We start from the raw sequence: 26441 nt of genomic DNA on the forward strand, positions 1-26441 counted from the left end.
TAATTTCTCTTCAAGTTTGCCTGAGAGTTTAGAGTAGAAATATCATCACATATCATGTTCAGAAATCTTATACATACATAATAGGCTTTTTATATTGGACTTACTATCTTTTTAGCAGTCTTTTTTGACTCCTCATCCTTGAAACTGCCATCCTTTGTTTGCTGTCCTTTTATCCACAAAGTGGCTCTATCAACTTCTTCGTCACTCATTCTGGTAGCCTACAAAGTGAAATAGTTAATGCATGCATTACACATGGTGTAAACTCCACACTAGTAAGGTAGAAAACAGTTTCACTAACCAACTCATCCTCCAACCCTGCATATCCCTTACGGGACATTCTATGAGGATACTTATTCAAGCTCCGCCTCTCTTGTTGCTCATGACGCTTTTCCTGCAAAATAGGGATACTTAGTTAAATGAGAAGTCTATAGATACATAACTGCAATGTGAAGTCTATATATACGTAACTGCATTTGATATTTGTACAACTAAATGATTTTAGTAGAAGTGCATTTATACCAAGAATGAGGCTTTCGTCCGCATTTTCACAAATTTTGTCCAATGGTTAGCAAGGATGAAATGATAATCATTCGGAGGATATCGCAAGGCTTCATGAAAGGATAATCTGGAAATTTATCATCTCCCAACTTCTAAGACGCAGAATCTGCAGGATGCCGAATTAAGCCATCCTTGTTTCTGTTGGTGGCATGCCAAGTTAAACTCTTCGATGTTTCAATTGATTGAAACATTCCTTTGAACGTAGGAATCGGTGGAAAGTACCACAACACTTTTGTAGGTACTCCCTCCCTTTCTTTTTTGCAACTTCCCACCTAGAAATACCACATGTGGGACAACACATTTCATCAGCATACTGTTTTCTATATAGAATACAGTCATTCGAGCAAGCGTGTATTTTGGTGTAATCCATTCCCAATGCACTCAAAGTCTTCTTTGCCTCGTACACAGAGGCAGGTATCTCGTTTCCTATGGGCAGAAATTCAACAAAGGCAATCAACCAGTCGGAGTATGCTGCATCACTCATACCATGCTTCGCTTTCAAGTTGTAAAGCCTGACCAACACATTCATCTCTTTGTGTACCTATTGCAACCAGGGTGTAAGGGTTTGTTGGCATCTTCTACAAACTGCCTGAATTCATTACACTCAGTTGAAAGCTCATCATTCTCATTGCCTTCCAACTCCACATCACTATCTAATTGTACTTCATAATCTGCCCCCACATTTCCCTCCACAGATTCAGATTCAACACCCTCTGTCTCTGCGCTATCAATATCACTATCTGATTTTGACTGTACCATAACCTCCCCATGTTTTGTCCATTTATCATAACCTACGTCTATCCCATTTAGAAACAAGTGATCCTTTATCACTTGTGCAGAAAAGTCTTTCACATTTCCACATTTTGTGCAAGGACAACAAATGCGATTAGGGTCTCTAGCATTATCAACAGCAAACTGACAAAACTCCTTCACTCCTAGCTTATATTCATAAGACCTCCTATCAGCATGCATCCATGACCTATCCATCTACATTACACTAAACTAATTTAGAACACAAACCAAACCTACATTTACCAAACCATTTAAAAAAGACAGCAACTTGCATTTATATATACTCCGATATCAAGTGACTAAGCAAAGCATCTATATAAACCAATTTACATGTCAGAGAAGTAAAAAACAAAATTGTTCGACCAAAAATTCATTCAAAAAGTACCTTAACTGTGCTCAGAAATATATAGGTACTCAACATCAAAATAGTTCAGTCAATACATGATCTAAACAACAATTAGCATAAATATATGGATATGACGAAATGCATCTCTTTTAATAAACTTCTAGTAGCCTACCTGTCTTATACATTCAAAATGCATTAATTAATCATGGTAAATGCAGATCAATGCATAGCCATAAGACATCAAGTCAAACCATACCAAAATGTTTGGACAACATTTTCCCAACTAATAAACATGCTCCACACTTAGTTTGGTGTAATATTTTATTGTTTTCTACAAAAGCTTATTGCCCTCACAAAGATATAGCAGCCTATTTCAATAAACAAACAACATAGATCATAAAAAAACACAACCATTTTTTATGAATGATATAAAGAATACAAAGAATCATTTTTGACAGAAAACCTTACCAGTTAAGCTCCCAACAATACTCTTGCTTAACTCTAGCTAGCTTCAATCTCCCAACTCTAATGGATAAAACCCTATACAACAAAAGCAGTGGTTAAAAGCAAAACCAAAACCAAAACATGGAGCCGAGAATTTAAGGCAGACCTTCAAAATTAAATACTCTTGTTTTGTATAAACCAAAAGCATATCCAGACTAAATTAATAGAGAACTGAAATCCCTACATCAATACTTCACCAAAACTCAATGCATTATCAAAGTTATTCACATTGTCAAAAGTGGGAAAAGAACTCAACATATAAGCCACCCTCATTGACCAGTTCACATTACTATGTACTTCAATTACATATCTTGATTACAAGAACAGAACACAAGGCGGTTTATTTATACTTTTAACTTAATTACTATATGTAAAAAAAAAAAAAAACAAGAAAACCAGTTTCATGCTCATAAATCTACCTCTAAAAAAGTTCAGCTCTTTTGCTCTCAAACACTGTGTAGTATACATTACAAAACGAACTGCAATTTGCGCTCATAATACGAATAATCCTTGAGCCAAAAAAACACACTTGAAGTTCAACAAAAGGGGAATGGTATCCTACAGCATTGACATTCGATTTTCTTTCGAGATCCACTTTTAGAATCAGAAGCAAATTTCGACCCAGATTTGTTGTTCTTAGAACTTCGATTCCTCCCTGCAACTCGAAAACCAAAACCAATTTCAGAACAACAACAAAAATCTAAACTTGTTTCATTCAATGCACACACATACATAGGTTTCCACTCAAGAAGATTTACTAAGTACCAACAGACAACAAGAATATCTAAATTACAACCAGGTTGTTCATATAAAACATAATAAAGAAAAGATTTCACCAACAATTCAATAAACAATTACTAACCACAAAGTCCACAAACCAATTAACAAAACGATCAAATAAGTATAATCTACTAAGAATTAACAGAGTAAAAAGAATGGTCTTTCACCAAACAAAGATGGCACCCACTTTCGGACAACGAACATTTACATTTGAAAATATACCCATCTTTTTAACACCTGACAGAAATCAGAGGACTTGACAATCATCTAACAAGGTAAAGTTAGAACAACCAAAGAGAAGAATATGAACGATTGCACATGCAGTACCGATTAAGGAAGTCGCACTCACCCCAAATTCCTAAACGGAACAAAAGTAGAATTCAAACACATGCAGCTCAAGTATTTTTGCCCAATTCCAAACTTTACCTTGACAAACAGACCACCTCGGGCAGAGGATATCGATGATGATCTTCTTCCGCTATTGTTCCAAGTAACCCAGCTCGTTGTTCTTGTTATTGTTGAGTCTTCGTCTTCCTCCTCATCTTCTTCATCCGGATTTATCAATTAATGTACCGAGAAACTCCCCCCCCACCCCCCCCCCCCCCCCCCTTTTTCCTCCTCCTCCAAATCCCCAAATTGAAAACCCTAATCCCGTGTTTTCAGAAGATGGTGTTCTAAGAAGATGGGTTATGAGAAAAAGATGGGTTTGGAGATGAAGATGGGTTCGATCCGTAAAGAGAAGAACACGGTGGGGGTTTTGCTTTGAGATATGAGTTTTCCAGTTTTTGTCGAAGACTAGCTAGCTAGCTACCCCAGTGTTGAAAACGGCCAAGTACATTTAAGTTTTGCTGTTTTGTCGAAGATGGGAGACAATATGCCCTATTAATTCCTATCAGAGTGTGGTAGACAAAGTGCATTTAAGTTTATTTTTTTATTTGTATAACCAATTCAAACAACACACAAAATAATTTTGGTTGTCTGATAATATACAATGAAACTTCAGCTTAGAGATCCAACTAGCAAATCTCCCTCTTAGTGCAAAGGGACAAACTCATTTTTCCCGCCTAAGATTACCATCGCACATTCACACAACACAAATAAGCCATTCCGTTGTAGGAGCTTAAATCGTGTACCAGCATTTCACTCAAATATTGGCCTTTTTGGGGATACTCACTCACATTTTGGGGTACATGTGATTTTCTTCCAAACTTGCACAACAGAAACAAAAAAAATGTGTTGTATGTTATTTTGCAACTTACTCTCATACAGCATATACAACAATACTGTTGTGCAAGGTGAGTCAAAATTTCGACCCAAATTTGAGCAAGGTGAGGGGGAATTTTTTTTACATTCAGACAACAGACAACAGACAAATCCTTAAAACTGTTGTACAATAATCTTGGACCCAAAAAATTTGATGTACGACCTCCTTATACAACGCCAATCTCATTAAACCTATTGTGTGAAGCAGTTTCAGTGATCACACAACGGATTTTTTTTTGTTGTCTAAAAAGTGTAGTGTGATGCAGTTTTTGGCATAGTGTCGTCTATATTGGCAAGTTTGTATTAATCACGCACAGATGCTTTTCAGACCACTTCGGGATTGAAACACTGTCTTCATCCCTTCGTGCAATCACACAAGAAATAAATATGTTATGAGACGCAATGAATGAATTACCTTTGAGAGCTTCACTAAAGTCAGTTGGGGGTCTTCATCATGTGTTCCAATAGCTTTCCTCTTCACCTTAAATATTGACATAGTTCTAACCTCGGCCTAACACTTATTGTTTTGTATAAGGAATGCCAACACATAAAATTCTTATACTAACACCAAAAGAGATCCAACTGTAAAATATAGCATTGGACATATATTAGGACATTAGCTCCAAGATTCCCAGTTCCTAGTGTCCAACAATTTTGCATAAATTAGGATTGGTTATTAACTTATTATTAGTGTAGGATTACAAGTTGGAACTGCTAAAAGTCTGAAACAAACTAATATTGATTGGTGCTGAAACTCTTCTTGTATTATTGGTACTGAAACTTTATTCTAGTTGAAAATTTATAACAAAATTGGAGTGAACAACTGTATTGGCATGTTGAGATTTGGAAATGATGGCTCAATTGCTCCATCTATTAAGTAGAAGGCGTCTAAGTCGCGCGCTATATTTGGTTTAAGAGTGTCTAGAGGATCTAACTTGTCGTTTCCATTATCTGACCCAAAATAAATGCAATTTCCTTCTAACTCTTCGAAGTCACTTGTTGAGAGGGACAACAAAGAACCTTGGTCTTCCAAAATAAGTATTTGGTCCCCGAAATTATCTATACTAATAAGGTTGTCTTTCTCAGATCCAATCTTGTATATTTTGAAAGAGCCTTCCTCATCATCACCATTGCCTTCATCATCATCATCACTATAGTTGTCTTCATCATCATCATCACTGTAGTTGCCATCATTATCATCCTCCCTATCTGCCATCAATATCTCAAATGTTAATATTACTATTACCACTTTCCTCATCACCCTCGTTACCATACTCATCATCATCATCATCATCAATGTCCATGTTATTATCCAAAATTCATTGTTTTCCATACCACCCTCCTCCTCCTCCTCCTCTTCTTCTTCTTCATTGTTGTTGTCGCCTTCATCTTCACCCTCATTGTCTTCCATATCATCATTGACTTAATCCCATACATTAAAGCTCGATGGACCAACAAAATTTCATTGTTGGTTGATTCTAAAAAATATGTCTTGTACAAAGGACATATAAAAAGTTCTTCGTCATCGGGATCCATACATATTTTTTCTTTCTTGTCATAGACCAACTTCAATTCCACTTCATGATCTTCAAACATAAAGTCCGAGCTACTATAACTCCATCCATGTCATCATTATTGACCAAGGGATATAGCATTCCATAAGAAAACAATATGTTGCTAAAATACTCATTTTCATCCAAGATCTCAGAGACACTCCAGCTTTTGTTTCCGGGTCTACACTGCAGCGACCATAAAATTTGAAATATCAAACCTAGATAATATAATGTGATCAAAGAAAAGACATGCTTCATGATCAGGTCCTGTTAGTTGAACAAACCCTTTGACATATGGAAGCTTGTTTATGTCTCCTGAAATTGGATTTAGGAGAAATATTTCTGAGTCTGGTCCTTCTTCCTTGACCATGATGAGCCAACCTTTTGATGACCCAAAGCACCACCCTCCTTGAATTTGCTCAGGTAGCCTTAAGTAGTGAACTTTTCCATTGGAGAGGCTAGAAAAGCTCAAGTACTTGGAATTAGGGGCATGAGGATGTACTAACTAGGGGAGTTGTGGAGCACCTTTTCGAGTAGAACTGACCCCCAAGACCTAGAGACAAATCTTAAGGGTATCCGATCAGTACTTGCTTCGAGATGTTGAACAATCTTCTCAATGATTTCTTGTACGTGGTGGTTCTTGCCAGGGCCTTAGAGGAGTTTGGTTGCTAGTAGGGGTGGCTTCAGTTTGATTCAGTTCGGTTTTGGGCCGAAATTGAGAACCAAACCGAACTTGGACTTTGGTTCGGTTCGGTTTTGTGTTTTTGGGAAGTAGAAACTGAAAACCAAACCGACCAATTCAGTCTGGTCGAGTTAGATTTTTTTTTTTTTTTTTATTAAGTAAAACAGAATTTTACCACTTCTACTTCACCTCTTTGGTATTTTAAGTCTAGAATTTTTTGTTTCTTCAAACCTATAATAATAATCCATAACAATGAGTTTACAAGTTCACTAATGCATGCTTTATACTTCAATAGACAATAATCTATACTCCATAGTTCATAATTCAAACTTCAAAGCTTCAAAATAAAGAATTTAGTCCAAAATTTATAGTCCATCAACGTATGAAATGGTCAAAAAATATAGAGTCCAAAGTTTATAAAGTCCATCAAGTCATCAACACTAACCTCACAAATAAAAAATGTTTGAGTTCACTAAAAGATTAAACATCATAAAGAGAATGAACAAACATCAACATACGAAGGAGGGCATGAACTCAAGCTTGGAAAGATGAAGTCTTCAACTTTGGAGGTAACATACCACTCCAACTACTCCCCATTGCAGCTCAACATGGCATCTTAAGCAATTCTACATTGGCATAAGAGAACAATAAAAAGAAAAACATTAGAAAAGAAATACATACGATCATATATAACATACAAATTACAACTTTATTAACCCAAAGAACATTAAATAAGAAAATAGAAACAATTACCTCTTTCTGCTTCTTCACACAATCCATCTCCTCAATGGTAGGCACTTGATGTAAATACACATTTTCACTTCTAAGCCAATTTTGGCTACATATCAAGGCCTCCACCATTCTAGGACTTAGGGAGCTATGATATTGATCAATAATCGTCCCACTTGTGCTAAAGGAAGATTTCCAAGCTATGGTTGACACCGGAATAGCTAGAATCTCCTTCGCAACGCGGACCAATGTGAGATATTTATAAACTTCATTCACCCTCCACCAATTCAACAAGTCAAAGTCTTCACCATCACCTTCAATAGGATCTCCAAGATATCTATCCACATCATTGTTGATGATCTCGGCTTTCTTTGCTCTTCTCCTTTGCTCCTTCTCTTTCAACTTCCTTTCTAACTCCGTACAACCTTTAATTGAAGAAGACACCCCCTCACTTGATGCTTGAGTGACACTAACCTCACTAACACCATTTTCTCTTCCCTCTTCTTCATACACCTTGTGAAGGTCATACAAGAGATCTTTCACTCTCTTTGTGTTAGCTTCCACTTTTTCATCCATCTCCCCATCAAGTATCTCAAAATAATCAACAACTTTTTCAAGCTTATGACATGGATTAAGAACAATACCAATGAACAAATAGGGATTCAACTTTTCAAAGCTACCCCAATACTTATTAAACTTGTCTTGCATGGGTGATGCAATGTCCAACAAGCACGAGTTAGATTGTTCTTGCAAGATACCATAAATATAAAGTAAATCACCAAAAGTGTTATGAATAGTAGGAGAAGTAGAACAACACACTTTTAAAGTGACTTCATAAAATGTCTCAAGTAATCGGCAAATTGCTCCCCATACTCCCAATTAACACTTGTCGGTGGCCCTTCTTTTGTCTTTTCATTCGTGTCACCTTGGAGCCATTCCCAAAAATTACCAGCATCATCTTCTGTCATTCTATCAAAAGCTTTTTGGAGTTTCAAAGCCCGTTCCAACCTCAAGAATGTGGAATTCCACCTAGTAGGGACATCTAAAACCACAAGCTCTTTGCACTCTAGTTTCACCCTTTCAACACACTCTTTGAAAAAATCAAGTCTTTGTGAGGAGGCCGAGGATCTAACATACCTCACTGCATTCCGAATGGCCACAGTGGTCATCCTCATTACACCGAACCCATCATTCAAATCAAGTTTAAAATATTGGCTACACACCTCAGTGCAAATTTTTCCCTTCATGCAAAAGTGCATTAGGAACCCCCCCAATAACCTTTCCTCTTTTTCAACTCCCTCAATGCAACATTATTTGACGAAGCATTACTAACGGTAACTGTGAGAATCTTCTCTACACCTCATTCCAACAAGCAATGCTCCAAAAGCTTTAGCTATAGCTCTCCCCTATGATTTGGGATCACACAAAAATTAAGAATTCTCTTATGCAACACCCAATTATCATCAATAAAGTGTGCAGTGAGAACTGAGAACCATATAATTGATGTTTTGAATAGAAGTTCATGTATCGGTTGCAAGACACAACATATATCTACTCAATTGATCCATCAATGTAATTACTGGTGTCGATTGGTTTTCTGATGCCTATTTTGTGTACAAGGTTCTTGAAGTGATGGAGTAGGGTCTGAATCATCTCTATTGCTGTGATTGAAACTCAAATTATATAGATTAGATATAAATTAATTATACACAACGAGCTTGATCTAGCTATGTGTCATCAAGTGGGATTAGAAGTTCTTATCCAACATTAACAAGACTTGTTGGGGACATGTATTTTTTTTCTTTTTCTTTTTTTTCTAAAGTAAAATTTTTTCTGACTTTTCATTGATGGCGAAGGTTACAAATAATGAGTCACCCAGTAAGAGTAGCATGTAAGACCACTACCGAAATAATTTTACCTACTCGTCTAGTGATAGCACACAAAAGTAAATAATAGTACCAAACATTAGAACTTTTGTTACTATTATATCTTGCGTTTTCCACTTAAAAATTTCCGAGAGAACATATAACATTGTATGGGTTGTAGTTGATAATTTTGATTTGATTTAACAAAGTTATAGAATTTTACAGTTATCCCTTTATTACAAAAACCTCCAAACGCTTGATGTTTTCATAGTGGGACAAGAACGTGGGAGTTTCGGCCACATTGTTTTTAGAGTTAATTACATTTAAGTGCATCTTTAAATGTTTTTTTAGCCATAAGGCCACCAATTAATTTGTTTCCCTCATAAGGCCACTAGATTAAAAAGGATGTTATATTTTGGATATAAAAAACTAACATATTTACATAAATGCCACTAGAGTAAACAGTCAACAATCATTCTCTCTCTCCTCTCTGGTGAGGTCTCCGGTCAACTCTGGCCAACTTCCAGCAAACTCCGACGACCACAAAAGCTACTGTCACTAACACAAAAAACTACTGTGATTAGCAACAACCTCCGGTGAGGTCACAAAAGCAACTATCCCTAGCAATAAAAGCTACTGTCGCTAGCAACAAAAGCTACGCTAGCGAGATTTCCGACAACCTCCGGCGAGATCACAAAAGCTATTGTCATTAGCAACAAAAGCTGCTGTCATTAACAACATTACAACAAAAGCTACTCTGATGAGATTTCCGACGACCTCCGGCGATGTCACAAAAGCTACTGTCAAAACCAAAAGCAACGCTCCCCAAAACCAAAAGGTAGTATCCCTATCAACAAAAGTTACTGTCACCAACACCAAAATCTACTTTCACTAGCAGTAAACGCTACTGTCACCGGCCAACACCAGAAAGATACTCTCACCAATAACAAAAGCTACTCTCACTATCACCAAAAGTTACTCTCATCAACTCCAAAAACAATAACTAAGCAAAACAAAAACTACTACCAAACAAAATAAAAGCTACTCCTAAAGATTAAGAAAGCTATTTTCAAAGACTAACAAAGTTATGGAAATGTAAAGGATACAACCAAAATTAAAATATTATTGCAATTGAGAAAAGAAAGCATATTCAATGATACAAAAAGTATGCAGGGTTCAACAATGATATAACTATGTAAAACGCAACTTCCATAGTTGTAAAAAGTCACTACCATAGTTGTGAAAATATATTACAATAGTTGTATAAAGCTACTATCAATATTGTAATGCTACTGCCATTTTTCAATGGTGACGCTCTAAACCCATAGGCATAATTTTACCACGTCCAACACGAGACTTCATTTCAACATTTCTTGATTCGCTGAATGATCTCTTGGTCAATTGAGGCTTCAATATCCAAATTCACATGATTTTTAAAATCTACTACTACAAATGCAAAGGGGAAGAATTCTGCAAGAACAAAAATCAACAAAATACTAGTATTTGAAATGAAAACTAAAAATAGCAATGTACCGTTGCGCTGTAAACGTGGCACTCTTTATCAATCAGATAATCAAAAACAAGTAATATAAATAGCTACTGACATAGTTACAAAAAGCTACTATGACACGTGTGCAAAGCCACTGAACCAATAATAAAAAGCTACTAATATACAGGTCGCACAAAACTTGCTGATTGTTCATGTTGATAGTGCAGCACAAATCTCAAACAAGAAATGTTTAAGAGGTACGAAATCATAACAAAAAGAAAATTAAATTTCATTCAGAATCATGTTTTTCCAATTTGATAACTTATTGACAGATGATCACTTGAAATCAATCAAAATGAAGAAAAAAAAAGCTACTAACATTAGATTGAAAAGATACTAGCATAAGGATAAAAAGCTACTATCACTGTGTTGAAAACCCACTATAATAGCTATAGAGAGCTACTGACTTGAATTAATCAAACTGAAAACAAAAAAGCTACTGACATCAGATTGAAAAGATACTAACGTATGGATAGAAAGCTACTATCTCTATCACTACGTTAAAAAGCCACTATAATACATATGAGTTATTGACTTGAAATCAATCAAAATGAAAATCAAAATGCTATTAACTTGAAAAGATACTAACATAGACATAGAGCTACTATCAATGTGTTGAAAAGCCACTATAACAATTATAAAGAGCAACTGACTTGAAATCAAATAAAATGAAAAAAAAAAAAAATGAAAAAAATACTGACATCACGTGGAAAAGATACTAAGATAGTGATAGAAAACTACTATCACTTTGTTGAAAAACCACTATAACATTTATAGCGAGCTACTATAGCAGTCAGACACATGGAAATATCACAAACACAATTGAGGAACTGCCAAAACTACTTAACCAACCTTTTTTTCACCATCCGTGCTAGAACCCCATGGCAGCCCCCTTTGACTAAACAAGTTCAACATGTATGCAGCAGTTCTTAATTTTCTTTGACTCTAGCTATGGGATCTATCCTACATCAGATCAAGCAAAGTGAATAAAATTAACACCTAGCCTCTCAATTTACATCAAATTTTGATATGAAACATATGAAATTGGGACACTTGCTATATCGAAATAGTCGTTCCCAACTCTAAACCCCAATGAAAATGCCACATCTATAAAATCCCAGACATGTTAACATGAACAATGAATAATGATTTTACCTGTGTCCCAAATTGCAAGCAAGCTTGAGCTTCTTGCTGCCGAGATGAACATACTTCACCATAAAATCAACACCTACGCACACAGAACCAAGACAGAAAGCAAAAACATTACACAATTTCAAGAAAGACGAAGGAAATTTGAGAGGAAAAGGTAAATTGGAGAGAAAGAAAGGAAATGCGAACCAATGGTAGGAGAGAGGTTTTCGAAGGAATTGGAAGTGAACCTGAGGAGAAGATGGTGAAAACCAAATGGATCGTTTTGCCTAGCTTTGGATCGCAAATCAAGCAGGCCGGATAACCAGGCGCACAGATTGCCTCGCCATATGCACCTCATTGGAGCACCTCAAGTGCCTCGCCGCTGCCACTGAAGGATAATAGAGAGGTAGCGCTAAGGCTCCGGCTCCGGCGCGAGTCACCAAGGCATCGACTCAGACTGACAGTATGAACGAGTCACCGATTAGAGCTAGATTGAGCTTGATGCCGGGAATGGCGAAGGTTTGGAGATCGAGTGAAGAGCGGTAGGCGAGGTTGGTGAGACCGAGGAGCTATCCGATCAGTTTGAGCTCGGACATTGTCACCGGATCTGATGGTTTCGTTTGTAGCTGTAAATGTCTTAGCCGCCGGTCGGTTCGAGCTCGGGCATCGTCACTGGATCTAATGGTACTGTCCGTAGTCGTAGGCGTCTTGGCCGCCGTCACCGGAGGACGAAGAGGAAGAGAGAGGGCATTTGAGAGAGAATCGAGGAGAGAGAGAATCTTTTTTCTTTTCTTTTTTTGAAAGAGAGAGAATAATTTATCGGATATGAGCAATTGGTTTTGTCTGGTAAAAGGGCATAATTGTCAGAGACGAAATTATTTATAGATGAAAGTGGCCTTATACGTACAAGAAAAATTCAGTGGCTTTATGTCTAATTAAAGTTTCAAAATGACACTTATGAGTAATTTTTTATTGTTTTTATTAACCTGACTTTCAAAGATTTTTAATATTTTATTTATGTCCATTAATAATCTTTTGATATTGGTTTACTACTGCAACTAGGATTTGAAATCCGTACCCAAGTAGGATTAGAAACTCGCACCGAAAAGAGAAACCTTGCCGATTCCTTATACCGACAACCTACTTATATAAGTTGTATTTGGGTCGAGTACTTGGCTACCTTCAGAATTGGTAACCGATCGAGAAGCTGTGATTTAGGAGTAAAAAGAAAAGGGTTTCTGGGGTATTACTCCGGCCGCTGGAACAGTTTTTCTAATTTACGGTTTTCGGTAAAAAGTACGTGAGATCTTTCTAGAAACGTGGAAGATGACGTTCAGATTTGAAGTTGCTGCTACTAGAGAAGAGGAGGAGGCCGAACAGTTTCTTTGGTCTATGCTCGGAGACGAGTCGGAGTTAAACTTGGGTGTTGTTAGGGATGTCCTTTCTCAGTGTGGGTATGAAGTTGAAAAGGCCTTGGATGCCCTACTTGAGTTATCTTCTTCCTCAAGTGAGACATGGTATTGTGTGGGAGATACTCACCAGAGTTATAAAGAGGTTCTTGCTGGTACTACTTCCAAAGCTCACCGGAGTACGAGCTCAGATAACCTCTCTCAGGTGGTGTTGGAATCTTTGTTCAACAAATCTAAGAGGAGGAGTCCAGAAAATGAAGAACCAAGAACCATGAATTCTTGGAAGAATAGTATGAAGGAATTGCAAGAGTCATCAGGACCTGAGCTTCATGTTGCCATAAGAGCTGAATATGATGCATATAGAGGGACTGCAAAGCAGCACTGGGATTCAGTAACGTCCCACTATCAGAAAGCTGCAACTGCATATTCAAACGGATCGCGGGCATACGCAGGTTACCTCTCTGAGCAGGCGAAGGTAAAGGCGAAATTGGCACGAGAGGCGGATGAGAAGGCAAGCCAGGAGATCTTCAAAGCTAGAAACAAGGATAAGTGGATAAACAATGGTGTGATAACCATTGATTTGCATGGCCAGCATGTCAAACAAGCAATGAAGCTTTTGAAAATCCACCTTCTGAAAGGAACCAATGCGCAGTCGCTTCGGCACCTCAGGGTTATCACCGGCTGTGGTGCAGGAAAGTCCATTCTGAAACAATCAGTCATCAGACTCATCCAGAACGAAGGTATTAAATGGAACGAAGAGAATCCGGGAGCGGTATTAATCAAGCTAGCTTCACAGAGACAACTTCAGGTTCATGGATAGGGAAGTATCTGCAGCCTGTCGTTAATTGTTGTCGTTGAGTCTGCTATTTAGTTTTTCATTTTTTGGTCAGTGTTACCTATTTGGTGTCATCTTTTCTGTAACTTTTAAGGCCACGTCTTAGGTCTGGAACTGGAAAGATCTTGGTTTATATCTCATTACTTCAGAAAGCGCAATTTTATTTTGTTTCTAATGACATGACACAGACCATCACAACATGCAAAACAAAATTTACGAGCCCAGAATGGGTCACTTACATCCATAAGGATAGCTACAAACAAACAGAAAATTAGAAACGAAATAACTGAATACGCGTTTTACATCATATTGAGATGTATAAAATTATTAACAGTCAAAGACATAGTGGAGCAAGGTCCCTCAAGTTAAACCCACAAAATAAAAAAGTAAAAATCATCCTCTTTTAAGTTACAAAAAGAATGTTGAGTTTTACCAAACGAGTCTGACACAGCTAATCTAGTATTCCAGCACCTACAGACTCATGACCCCACCTAAACAAGCTTAGAAACTTTGACAAAGCTACCTAAGATGAAGCACCTCTCCTTCGTTCGTTTGTGTCCTTCCACCATCATTCTTCAATGACTGAGAAGGAAAAGGTTTGGCAAAAGATCTGTAACAAACCGCTTACGACTTCTTCATGAGATAACCCAAAAGTAAGCCAATGAGGCCAATAATAATGACGACAATGATTGAAACACCACCATGGCTTTTGCCCCCTTGATTCCTTAAGAGTTCCTGCAAAAGAACTTGTTAAGAAATAAAGCAACAATATTTGACAAGCAAGACATAAATTGAAGAAAAGTGGAAGTGTGGAATCCAAGAAAGAATTCCTTTCAATCATTTATAAAATGAGATAATGATTATGTTAGCAGGAGAAGCCAAAAAGGAGTGACATTTTTAATGAAACAAAATTGGTGAGATGATTCGTTTTTCTACCCGTGGTGACTTTGCAATACAAATAAAAACAGAGATCAAAACTCATTTCAACACACTAAACATCCACAGTGGATGTATTCCTCGATACTGCATATTTCAAAAGGCAAAAGAAGTAAAGACAACACGCTGATTCTTAGAGCTGATTAGTATTTCTGTTAGTATAACTAAAACCAATTTTAATTGGAAATACAACAATACAGCTTATGCATTCAAGAATTCTGGGCATGCGAATAGTGAAAAATTACCTACATAAATGAGTACAAAGTTAGACACACACAAATACTTGATCAAGAAAATATGGTTAAAATCAAGGTACAACCTCTAACTGTGGTAAAGACCAATTTTAACTGGAAATACAACAATAGAGCTTATGCATTCAAGAATTCTGGGCTGAAGAGTGAAAAATTACCTACACTCGAGTACAAAGTCAGACACACACATATATACTTGATCAAGAAAATATGGTAAAAATCAAGGTACAACCTCGTTCAAGTTCGGGTGATAAATATACTGCTTCCAAACATTACAGGGCAAACAGGAGAATAAACACAATGCTATACAAGATGCATATTAAACCCTCACCAGCTCCTGACGAAGCCTCTTATTTGTTTGAAGCGCATTTGACTTTTCCTCTGACAATTTCTTAATAAGTGCATTTTCCTGCAATTATAAGTTAAATGATATAAAAACTAGACCTGCAAACACTACAACTTAAAGGATATAAGTTGTATAGAACTACTACTTATGGCATATTGACCTAAAAAATAAAAAAATAAAAAATACTCATGGCACAAGCAACATTTGAACAACAGAAGTAATTACAGGTTACATGGTTAACCTGTGGTCCTGTGCAGATTATGCATTGCCATACTGGTAGGAAATAGAGATAAAAGGCAAAAGAGGGCAAGAAAACTATGAACAAACAAATAAGATACCTTACAATTAAAAATGGACTCAAGAGACTAGAGATAATACAAGGAAAGCACAATCTTGCAACTGAAAGCCATTCACAAGATGTGATACAATTTCAACTCCCATTAAAAGCAGAAAATAGTTCTCTTGAGACACCTAGTATGTAGATGATACTTTTGAAGGCCAGTGCTAAAACCGGTCATCCAAGAAACAATGATGTAAAACCAAAAGGTGCAAAAACATTCATCAGTTCAGGCAACTCCCAAATTCAGGTAAGGCTAAACTCTAATTGGTGACAGAACCAGGAGAAACAACTCCATTCAAAGTCATTTCTCTAATGATGGAATATCCTAATCCAGCAAGTCTGTGAAGCATGGTTCTTGAAATAATGTTAAGTACATTTGCGTAAATAACTATTGAACCATGAATAATTAAGCAATATTCAAAGAATATTCCAAAGGATCTCAATCGCACGATCCTAGCAGAAATAAAAAAATTAAAAATTAAAAAATATTGTTTAGTATAGCATATTAGCATTTATATCTATATGTATGAGCCATGTCTGATTAAGAAACTAACATATACCTATATAGCCAATTGGCCATAAATACATAAAAAAATAATTTAGGAGATTGTTACGCCATACTAAGTTTCTGAAAAAACAACTTGGTACAACATCCATGTTATACAAGACAACAAAACTCAAATCTATACATAAAATGCCTGGTGACATTTGACGGTGTACTAGCTCGAGCATTGATGTATCAAAAGGATAACACCTGAGTGCGATGTAACCCAGGAAGACAAAGCAAGGGGACAAACAAAAGTCCACAATCATCTATTGCTCATGAGGACTCCATGTGTGTATGTGCAACACACTAAGGCCAGATGAGTTTTGTTAGCATCACAGAGCACCAGCCTAATTATTATATAGTTTTATAACATACTAAGTGAGGTCCACATGAAGGTTATCGATACACTAACTAATTCAAAGGAGTAGGGGTCGATGAGGTTTGGGAGAGAGTTAGGTTCTTATCATCCTTATGGGCTTCCATTTCTAAAAAATTCAATAACTACACCCTTTCTTCTATAGTTCAAAGTAACAGATATCTGACCTAAAAAACTGCATAGCAGTTCCTCTTAAATACATAGAAAAACTCAGAAACTGGATGAGTTATATGTGACACAATAGTAAACAAATAAACTAGGGCTTTTGTTTCTGCATGTGTAGGCATTTACCTCTGCAGATCTCTTCGGAACTTCAATCTGCTCTGAAAGTCCTTTTGCAGCCTGAAATCACCAATAAACGGCAAACCAATCAATATCTCTCTTCTGACTATGGAAAATATTCATTATAGTCTCATAATCTAGAGTACTCACATTGGAAAACTCGGAACCATTAAGATTTCCATTCTCTGTAACAGAAGCTCTTGGTGAAGACCCTTCCTCTGACCCTTCTGGGACCGGAGAAGGGGGCTGAGGTGGAGAAACATATACCACTCTCAATTTGCACTCCTCAACCACATGTCCTGCGTCTTTATTGAACTACACACAACCGCAATCCCACAAATGAATAGCATTCAACATAAAGTACCCACACACATCAGAATTCAGAACATTGTGTAATGTAACTACCACTTCTGGAGTAATATCCTTCGGAGTTGCACCGTCATTGGTTTTTACACTCTGCAGGAGAAACTTATCCTTGCATTGCATGTCTGGAGGAGCCTCTTTTTGCGCCTGCATTGTAACTGAATCACAACAAACAATCAAAAACCATTAATCTCCATCATTGACAAAAACAAATTCTACATAAACCACACAACAAAAATGATTACTATTCACCTATAACATCACACGTGGATCGCGGCAAAACAATTCCCGTGTTCGGACGAACACAATACTTCTTTGGATTCGTAGTTTTGACCTGAAACACAACCAAAATCAATATCAAACATCCAAAGCATCCTATAATCTTCATTTCTACCACCAATCTGACAATTCGAAAAAAAATACAAGCCTCAATTTCTCCACCACAGCTCACTAGATTTCGGAAATACACAACAAAATCCAAAAATTCAAATCTTACAGAAACTCCAGATTCAATTCTCTATTCGTGATTTACAACACACGTAAAAAAAAAAAAAAAAATCCCTAACAGAGCCACACGTGGAGATCAATTACGAAATTAACAAACAATTCATGCTTAATCAAATCCATGCAGTAATTCAAAAATCTATTCACATTCTCCGTAATTCACAACATTACCTAACAATATGCACAAAAATGAAGATGCAGGTAAAAATCAGAAAACAAAAACCAAAGAGGCAATGGAATACCTTGAAAGCGACATAGCTATCGGTCTTATTCGAGAGCTGAAGCGAGCAAGAGATCTGCTTCTTCAATTCGACTGCAGAGAAAACAAAAAATCAAAAAACGAAACGCGGAATGCAATAAAATCGAAACGGATCGAAACGAAAGCGTTTCGGTGAAATTCAAAATTGACTGACAGGGGAACTTGAGCTCGAGAGGCTCGATGCTGAGAAGCTCGCCGGTGCTCATTGGAATTTTCGCTGATCGGAATTTCGGTTTCCGATTTGGAACAGAGATAGATTGGCGGAGAGAACAACCAGATTTAGGCGTTGGCGGAACAAAGAAGAGCGGAGCTCAAACATTAATAATGATTGTGATTTTATGAGTGGGAAAAAGTGGTTTTTTTTTTTTTTCCTTCTTTTTTTATAATTATTTTATTTTTACTTTTTCTTCTTCTTTTTTTCTTGGACTTTTGGGAAATTCTAATTGCTAATTATGAAAATTGAACAACCTCTTTTCTCTCGATCCCTTATTTTGGCATTATAGTTTTTCCATTTAAAAAAAAAATTATAATTTCTTATTGGGAAAAAAAATAATTTTGTTCATAAAAACTTGTCTTTTTGGCTTAGTAAAATGCTTTATTTTGTGGTTGGTGAGCTTGATTTGGTGATTTGGTAGGGAGAAAAGTGGCTAATGAGAGAAAGATTGTGCTAATGCCATAAGGGACCCATTTGGTAAAGCATTTATTTTGTATATAATTTCTTGTTTTGAAGTGTTCAGTCCCTCAATTTTGACTTCTTTTTTTTTGAACTTGTGATCCTTCATTTGGCATTTTTCAAATCATTGTCCATACGTGCTCCCTTGATTTCTTTGATTTATTTATTTATTTTTTTGCGGAGGTTATTGAGGTTAATTGTGACATTTGTTGTCTCTTTGTGCACTTGTAATAAAATCTTAAATATGATATTACTATCTTTTCGGAGACACACGATTTAAATTATGAGATTGTTTAGGATTGTTATAGGGGAGTCCAATTTGAATATCTTGGTTCTCCTGAGATTTAAACTAAATAGTCGATTAAAAAGAAAGGAAATTATCTCTATTTTCTATGTATATTAAGGTTTAGCAACCACCCTACCATCCTATACATTGTAATCATTGAAATTGTATAGTGTCAATTGAATTAAATGCTAGAAACCAAGATAAGTAGGTGATATGTCTAATGCGCATTGGTTATTTAATGAGTGGTCTATCCCTATGCATTAATGTGGTATCACCACAACTTCTTGTCTGTCTCTTAAGAGCAACGAAAAGATATGTAATGGCTCTTCTGACTTGAGATTAATATATTGGCTATGCCTTTATTATAAAAAATAATAATAATAATAATAATAAAGTAGGTGATATGTCTTAGAGTTATATTATGTGCAATATCAATATCCGTTAAATAGTAACACTTACATTCGTGTAAGCATTTCCGAGTAATTGCCCAAAAAAATGAAGGGAACAAAATATCACCAACTAAAAAAGTTGCTTATAAAAAGCATCGACTTTGTGCCGGGACCAAAGGGCCCTTAAGAAATTTTGTTTTATAATTCCTTCTCCTCCAAAACCTCAAGAGCATGAAACTGTCTACTTCTTGCTGCTTATTGAAGGGGTAGGTGACCTTTGGATGACTACCAACGACAAATAGTTTTATTTATTCTTGAGATAAATACTACGTTCACCACATGACCACAACACGTTATTATTGATAGTTAAATAATTAAAACAATCTCTCGAAAGTACAAACTATAAAGGAGAATTCATCTTCAATATTAAAAAAAATATATGTATAGAAGTGCATAAGTAACTTTTAATATATGGCACTTGATGAATCCCCCAAAAGATCCAGTCGTTTGTAGTTTTGTACAACAATGACTCATTAGGACAACTACAAGCCACATCTTGTTGCCGACGTTCCCCAACTTATATGGTTAAGTAATATTGTGCTTGGTATGTGAAAATGACACAAAATTGAATCATAACATTCCCAATACGTTTCTTTTCTAAAAGGTTTGTCCTACGTCGGGATTTGACACTAACTCCAATTGGTCAGGGAGATCTTTAGCATTACAGCAACGAGCAATCATTTCATGTCCTCAATATACTAGGGGGCCAAATGGAATTCCATTTTCATCCATCTCTCACTACATTTCCCCCATATCATTTGAGACCATTCGCGATTTCTTGAACAGGGTAAAGTATAGTGGATAAGATATCATCATTAGATGAGTGAATTATTTGGTGTCAACGGATATATCTAAAAGATAAATAAAATTATTGTGTCTCGTAGCAATTGCTACTATTTCAACATAATCAAATGTGATAATCGTGTTTGTTCACTTTGGTGAAGTAATTATTATGCACGACTCTAGGTTACATGAACATTAGTCCAGGCACTTTGAACAGAACAAGGCCATTGATACACAGGCCATTAACTAAAATGGAAGTTTTTTGTTTATGCGTAGAAAATGTACACAGTTATTTTGCTAATTTGAAGTGCAATGTACTTCCCAAGAAGTTGATCTCAACTCTTCTACATGCTGCACAAGTTCTTTCAAGACCTGGTAGGAGAAAAAACAGAGGAAGTGTCACTATGAATCAGGTTAGTAAATAGTACCAACTTATAAGAAGAAATATGTTTCACAACTCACATTCTTGGTGTCCTCAAGTGCAGCTTCTAATGCTTCAATTTTCTGCAACACTAAATCTAGTTAATATGGGTTTGCAGAATAAGTTGAAATGTATAGCAACTTTACTAAATACTTGTCAAGCTTACTTTCTTGGCGTCTTGAAGTGCTGCTTCTAGAACTTGGATTCTCTGACACAAAATGCATAAAACACAATGAGTTATTTCTTCAACGAAAGAGAAAATCCATAAGTAGTAAGTACTGATCATGAGCGCATTATAAGAGTATCATTGGCTAAACAATCATTTGGTTATGCCATTTTGTGCTTTGCTCTAACCGAAGCTCTCATCATCATCAGAAAACTTTCGAGTTAGATAAACTAGAGAATGTTCATGTTTCTGCAATTAAAATGAGTATATCAAGCAACCTATCAAGAAACAAGATTCTCTAAATGAACAACAATTTGAAGTTCTGCTAAATTTTAATAATTCGGTAAAAACGAATTATAACTTTAAAGCTGACAAAATTACTCGTGATTTTTACAGAGTATTACGCATCATGTGATCATATGGAAGAGTCGCACATCAAATAAGTAATTGTCTATATATGTATATTAAATGGTATATCTAGCTCTAACATTCAATTGTACCAGCCGAGCCTAGTGAAGTGGACTTATAACGCATCGTGTGATCATATGGAACATATGGAAGAGTCACACATCAAATAAGTAACTGTCTATATATGTATGTTAAATGGTATATCTAACTCTAACATTCAATTGTACCAGCCGAGCCTAATGAAGTGGGCTTATAACTAAGCGAAGTATTTAGAGTGAGTCTTGATTTGTAGTTCACTTCAATGAGTAGTGCTAACGCATGCAAGCCCGCCCTCAGGTTAGCGGGAACCCCATCCTTAATGGATGGGTAGCAAATTACATTCAATTGTGTCGGTCTTAAAACACTCCACAGAAGTATGGAACCTACGGATTGGTTAATTATAAGAGGTGCTTACCCTATTTTGCATCGGCGGCTCTTCTGAAGCCTCATTACTATATTCTTCATTATCAGTTACCTCATTGCCTGCAGAGATTGCCTGAAAGATATAGATGAAGCATTTATGCCCTGCCGTATTAAGTAAACATAAAACATGGTACCTTATAAGTCTAAACTCTGATGCAACAAAAGTTGCATTAGAAGTTCTAACACTGAAGTGGAAAATTTTCCAGAACACGAAAGGTTGATAACCTGAAGCACATCTGTAATCTCCGGATTGTTCCAGGGTCCTCTGTCACTTAAAAGGCAGCCCCCATATTCAGAACAAGTGCAGCTTCCACCCAGAAATGTCGGCAAATTACTGCAGAAAATCGAACTTTAACATTTAGTAAGAGTTATAAAGATGAACCAATTACCAGTTGAGCTTGCAAGTTTGCACTTCGCTATATCTACCTTTGATCAATTACTTCAAGCAAGTCACTCTGATAATTGTATCCCAGCACCTGCAATAGTAATCTCTTAGATTGAAAGATAATCATTCCGCAATCTAAAAAGAGAGACAAATTATGATATTGTGTGATGTTAATTGTACACTTATTTTACATCGATTTGAACAACAATTACAATTTATATAAATTAAAATTAAAATATTGAGAACAAAGTTACTATATTCATTTACACTATCATATGTAAATTAAACTAAAATTACAACATTGACAACAAATTTGTTCAAAAACTTGTAACAAGGTCTTAGGTGATGTAATATATTATCATTAATAAAACTAAGATTACACAAAATAAGACTTACGTTACCACTCTAACAACAAATTTATTGTCACATTTGTGAATGTGTGTAGATATATGGATATATATTATAGAATTTTTTCTAAAAAGATAGTGGTTAATTATAGGACAATTCATGGAGAAGAGAACATACTCGAATCTTTGCTAATGTTCGTGCATCAAGGAAAGCTTTCACTGCTTTCCACAGCATCTTAAACCCATTTCCAGCATTCACAATAAACAGGCGATTTAGAGTCTGAAAATATCGATTGCCTCGAAGTCATCAACCAATGTATATGAACATATATATAAACTAAAACACGTTCTCTGCCCCTGTTAGTAATTAAGTATTTTCTCTTTTTGAATCAAGAATGAACTTCTAATCAAAATATATTTGAAGGGACTTAAAAATATGCAGCCTGCTAATACAGAGTAAAATTAATTGATTAAGATAGCTTATTACAACCTCATATCCATCATCGACTATATTCACCCGTTCTTGGAATTCTAGGTAACTAATTTCCTGACTCACCAATCAAATATTCCAAAGTACCTCTGGGTAGTAATTGCTATCAATCTTCTGAATTTCCATAAAGAGATATCGAGCAGGCTTCGAGAAATTTGCCAATCCCTAATGAAACACAAAATGCACAACATTAAGAACCTATCTGTCAGATAGTCAATAACACATTTGATGACAATATAATTCTTTTTGGCAGCAAGAACTAATAGCATTACAACTAAGGATGCTTACCACTCCATGCACATCTAAGATACTTGTTGTAGATGCTACATGCTTCTTAGCTGCAATGGAGCAAGTAGGGTATCTCACATTCAATGTTTTCTCTTGTTCTGACACATGATACTTTGTAAATCTTTCAAGTGTAGTTACTTGCAGTAGCTTGTTAAGGTCTACCATCCCAATCCTTTCGATGTATACTGGTCTACCATATCGGTCTACCCCGTGGAATCCATGAGGATAGCACTTCTTAACTGCCTCATATTCCTCAAACTTGAACTCCTGCAATAATTAATCCCACAATTTTCTCAAGGATTTAAACAACAGAACTTCAGCCAAGAGAAAAAAAAAAAAGCAATAGAACATCCACATATATGTAGTCATTTTGACACATTTACTTTCCCAAACAAGGACTAGATTCTAGTACTTAGAACATGCGGTAAAACCAACATTCATGATCGATAATATATGATCATATACACTATTTCAAGTAGAAGATTTAGTTCGATTTTTACTTTTGGAATTGCGTCAACCCTATAATCCTCACGCCACTTGAGATAAGTAAAGAAGGCCTCTTTTGCTTTAGCAAGATCAAAGTCCCTCATTCGAAGAAACCTAACAGGAACCAACAAGTGCAATTAGTAATATGCAATTGACGTGCAACAAGAAAAGCATGCATCACTATGCATGTAGAACACCTTATCTTAACTAGTCGCAAATTATCAGACTAACCGCAAGAGCGTATGATAATCCTGGTGCTGTGAAGGAAGCTGACCCTGGAGGAACAGCAGTTCTCGAAAAGAGTCAACAAGCTTTTGATCTTTCGGATCACGAACTCCTGCAAGAACCATTTTCATGCTCTTCCTACTACTCCCTCCAAGTTTCTTGAACGACTCACGGAACTTTTTGAATCCCAAGTTCGACATTGAAGATGAAGGCTTTTTGCTATCTTGAGGCGCAGGGAAATGCCAATGGGTTTCAATGGAAGGATGAATAGTTTTAGGTTTACCTAAACTTGATGAGGGTTTACCATCCTCTCCATCTCCACTGCCTCTCGAAATCACTATATCCCTATCTAGTGATTCTCGTTTTGATGTAAGCATAGGTAAACAAATATATGGCCCTATGGAATCAAAGTTGAACAGTTTTAACTACTCTAACAACAGACTTGAACTTATTCTTGTACAAAGGCCGGCCGTCTTGGTTTCATGGTAGATTCAAGAAACTGTTTAGCAAAAGAGTATTGAATTTGTTAGAACTGTGTGAGACAATTGTGCAAACACAGAGAGCAAGGGCAAAGAAGGTGGAGACCAAACGTAAATAAGAACAGATATATGAAAGGGAAAAAAAGTGAAACAATGATTTTGGGCTGGGTATCGAATTCCATGCTTTGCCTTGCATTTTGGAATGTCTGAGCATCAAGTAAACTGTGAAGTAGACTGGTTTTCACGCAGAAAGAACGTGTTTCCTCCGTGCGTGCCTTCCATTTCAGCCTCTAGCACTATTCCATAAGTGGTTTAAGTCTTTCAGTATGTTATTCTATTCTACTGAGCAAGACAGATGTTACCACTTTTAAGACTTAATTACTCACATAATAATCTATATTTATACTTTAACGAAATTTTTTTCGTAGTTAGCGCACGAGTTATCAAAGTTGTAAGCATGTGTCCTTAAATGGTGTTTGGCTCCAAAATCAGTTGGCTTGCAAACTGTCTTTTTTGAGCGTATGTGCAGGCGTGCAAGCACCGTGGGGTGCAGTCGTCGGGGAGTCCCTTGACCTGACTTCTTGAATCAAGCGTTGTGGACGAGGAGAGCACCAACCTCGTCACAAGGCTCTTTTCTCTGCCTTCCGGAAAAGGTCTTCTTGCCTTACAGGTAAGGACTTTGGTTGTGATCTCTTCAAGTCACCGAATCGATACTCAACGTTGTAGGTTGAGTAGAGCAATCACTGGGAAATTCTGAGAAAGCACGGGTTTTGTTAAAGCGTGACTTTAGCTTCGTTGGGTTGCGAGGGCGTTACCCTTGCTTCACTGGGTTGCAGGTAGGTTTGCTCCGGGGAGGCTTTGATAATCTGTATGATTAGTTGATTTGAGAGTTGTGTCTAATTCGTCCTTGAAACCTGGTATTTATACCTAGGGTTTCGACTATTCCTTAGTCTAGAAGGATTATTGATTGAAGTTTCCTATTCAATCTCCACTACTTGACTCTAATAAGAGCTCGTTTTCTTTATGGATCACGGAATGGGTGAAGTTGTAACCCAAACCCAAGTAGGCTTATTTTTAGGCCGCAGGTATCGGCCCGCTATGCTAAATCCACTCAAGGATCTTACCAAAATTACTTTTGGGTTCAAACATTGCCCCCTAGGCCCAGAAATCAGGCCTGCAAAAATGTAACTGATTGAAGAGGGTTGAAACGACACGCCTTACTGACCGAAACGAGGTCATTAATGAGGGTTACGTCCATTTGCTTTGCAAAACGTCTTTTCGTCGTATCGTTTCCCTCACAAAATCTCTTATTTAAATCCTGCAACCATTTCGAACCTGTTACATCAGAAACTCTTTTAGTCTCCTAAACCCAAAAACCCTCTTGTTCCGAACATCTTCCTCAGAAACCCAGAAATGGCTCCTCCAAAGAAAACAGTTATTGATCAAGAGGAAGAACTCAATGACAAAGCCGCCCACATTTGCGGAACCAGCATCGGTGCCCGCTGTCGCATCCATACTACTATCCAGAGACCTCTGCTTCTCAGGCTCCCAAATCACCACGTCGGGTTGGGTCCGGCGCTGCAAGATAACATCCCCGACGACGCTATTGCCCTCTACGGCTTACCCATCCGTCGACCAATTCCGGTCCTCAGAAGGACCCCCGGAGATTTCAGCAGTTCGGGTACGCAAAAACACCGAGCGAAAATAGGGCACTGGCCATCCTCTATCAGCGCGGCGGAGCTCTCCTAGTATCGCGAAGCGCGAGCGCGAGATCTGGCTCGCTGGAACGCGGTAGGTATTACCCATACTATTGATTTATGCTTTCGCCTCCCGCAGGGTGGCAATCGCTCACCACTCGCCTCTTTTCTCTGCTTTTGGAATTCCGCCACCAAC

The 26441-nt window shown here is 36.9% G+C and overlaps 5 protein-coding genes and 1 long non-coding RNA gene across 6 annotated transcripts; 1 reads left to right on the forward strand and 5 right to left on the reverse strand.

Annotated features, from left to right (window-relative positions):
- Positions 1 to 5042: 5042 nt before the first annotated feature.
- On the reverse strand, positions 5043 to 5654 carry LOC112177570 (serine/threonine-protein phosphatase 4 regulatory subunit 2-like). Its single transcript, XM_024315853.1, has 2 exons — positions 5579 to 5654; positions 5043 to 5452 (listed from the first exon to the last, which is right to left on the reverse strand). Exons 1-2 carry the CDS (start codon positions 5652 to 5654, stop codon positions 5043 to 5045), a joined length of 486 nt encoding a protein of 161 aa, XP_024171621.1.
- A 1049-nt stretch (positions 5655 to 6703) lies between these two features.
- On the reverse strand, positions 6704 to 8382 carry LOC112177571 (zinc finger BED domain-containing protein RICESLEEPER 2-like). Its single transcript, XM_024315854.1, has 4 exons — positions 8157 to 8382; positions 7232 to 7953; positions 7057 to 7104; positions 6704 to 6709 (listed from the first exon to the last, which is right to left on the reverse strand). Exons 1-4 carry the CDS (start codon positions 8380 to 8382, stop codon positions 6704 to 6706), a joined length of 1002 nt encoding a protein of 333 aa, XP_024171622.1.
- A 1971-nt stretch (positions 8383 to 10353) lies between these two features.
- On the reverse strand, positions 10354 to 12171 carry LOC121050312. The gene is made up of 4 exons (XR_005802649.1): positions 12001 to 12171; positions 11777 to 11849; positions 11474 to 11584; positions 10354 to 10542 (listed from the first exon to the last, which is right to left on the reverse strand). It is a non-coding gene; the product is annotated as an uncharacterized LOC121050312 (long non-coding RNA).
- Positions 12172 to 12958: 787 nt separating this feature from the next.
- LOC112177572 (SMR domain-containing protein At5g58720) lies at positions 12959 to 13984 on the forward strand. The gene has a single exon (XM_024315855.2). It carries the CDS (start codon positions 13079 to 13081, stop codon positions 13979 to 13981), a length of 903 nt encoding a protein of 300 aa, XP_024171623.1. The 5' UTR covers positions 12959 to 13078; the 3' UTR covers positions 13982 to 13984.
- Positions 13985 to 14258: 274 nt separating this feature from the next.
- LOC112180200 (vesicle-associated protein 1-2) lies at positions 14259 to 18529 on the reverse strand. Its single transcript, XM_024318718.2, has 8 exons — positions 18355 to 18529; positions 18184 to 18254; positions 17690 to 17771; positions 17480 to 17595; positions 17225 to 17389; positions 17084 to 17134; positions 15515 to 15592; positions 14259 to 14731 (listed from the first exon to the last, which is right to left on the reverse strand). Exons 1-8 carry the CDS (start codon positions 18404 to 18406, stop codon positions 14621 to 14623), a joined length of 726 nt encoding a protein of 241 aa, XP_024174486.1. The 5' UTR covers positions 18407 to 18529; the 3' UTR covers positions 14259 to 14620.
- Positions 18530 to 20470: 1941 nt separating this feature from the next.
- LOC112180004 (phosphatidylinositol/phosphatidylcholine transfer protein SFH11) lies at positions 20471 to 24643 on the reverse strand. The gene is made up of 11 exons (XM_024318488.2): positions 24076 to 24643; positions 23859 to 23958; positions 23359 to 23625; positions 23158 to 23235; positions 22759 to 22860; positions 22275 to 22324; positions 22074 to 22182; positions 21841 to 21921; positions 20979 to 21020; positions 20854 to 20895; positions 20471 to 20763 (listed from the first exon to the last, which is right to left on the reverse strand). Exons 1-11 carry the CDS (start codon positions 24444 to 24446, stop codon positions 20689 to 20691), a joined length of 1317 nt encoding a protein of 438 aa, XP_024174256.1. The 5' UTR covers positions 24447 to 24643; the 3' UTR covers positions 20471 to 20688.
- Between the last annotated feature and the right edge of the window lie 1798 nt (positions 24644 to 26441).

The sequence above is a fragment of the Rosa chinensis genome, chromosome 7 (assembly GCF_002994745.2).
Source record: "Rosa chinensis cultivar Old Blush chromosome 7, RchiOBHm-V2, whole genome shotgun sequence".
In the NCBI taxonomy this organism is placed as follows: domain Eukaryota; kingdom Viridiplantae; phylum Streptophyta; class Magnoliopsida; order Rosales; family Rosaceae; genus Rosa; species Rosa chinensis.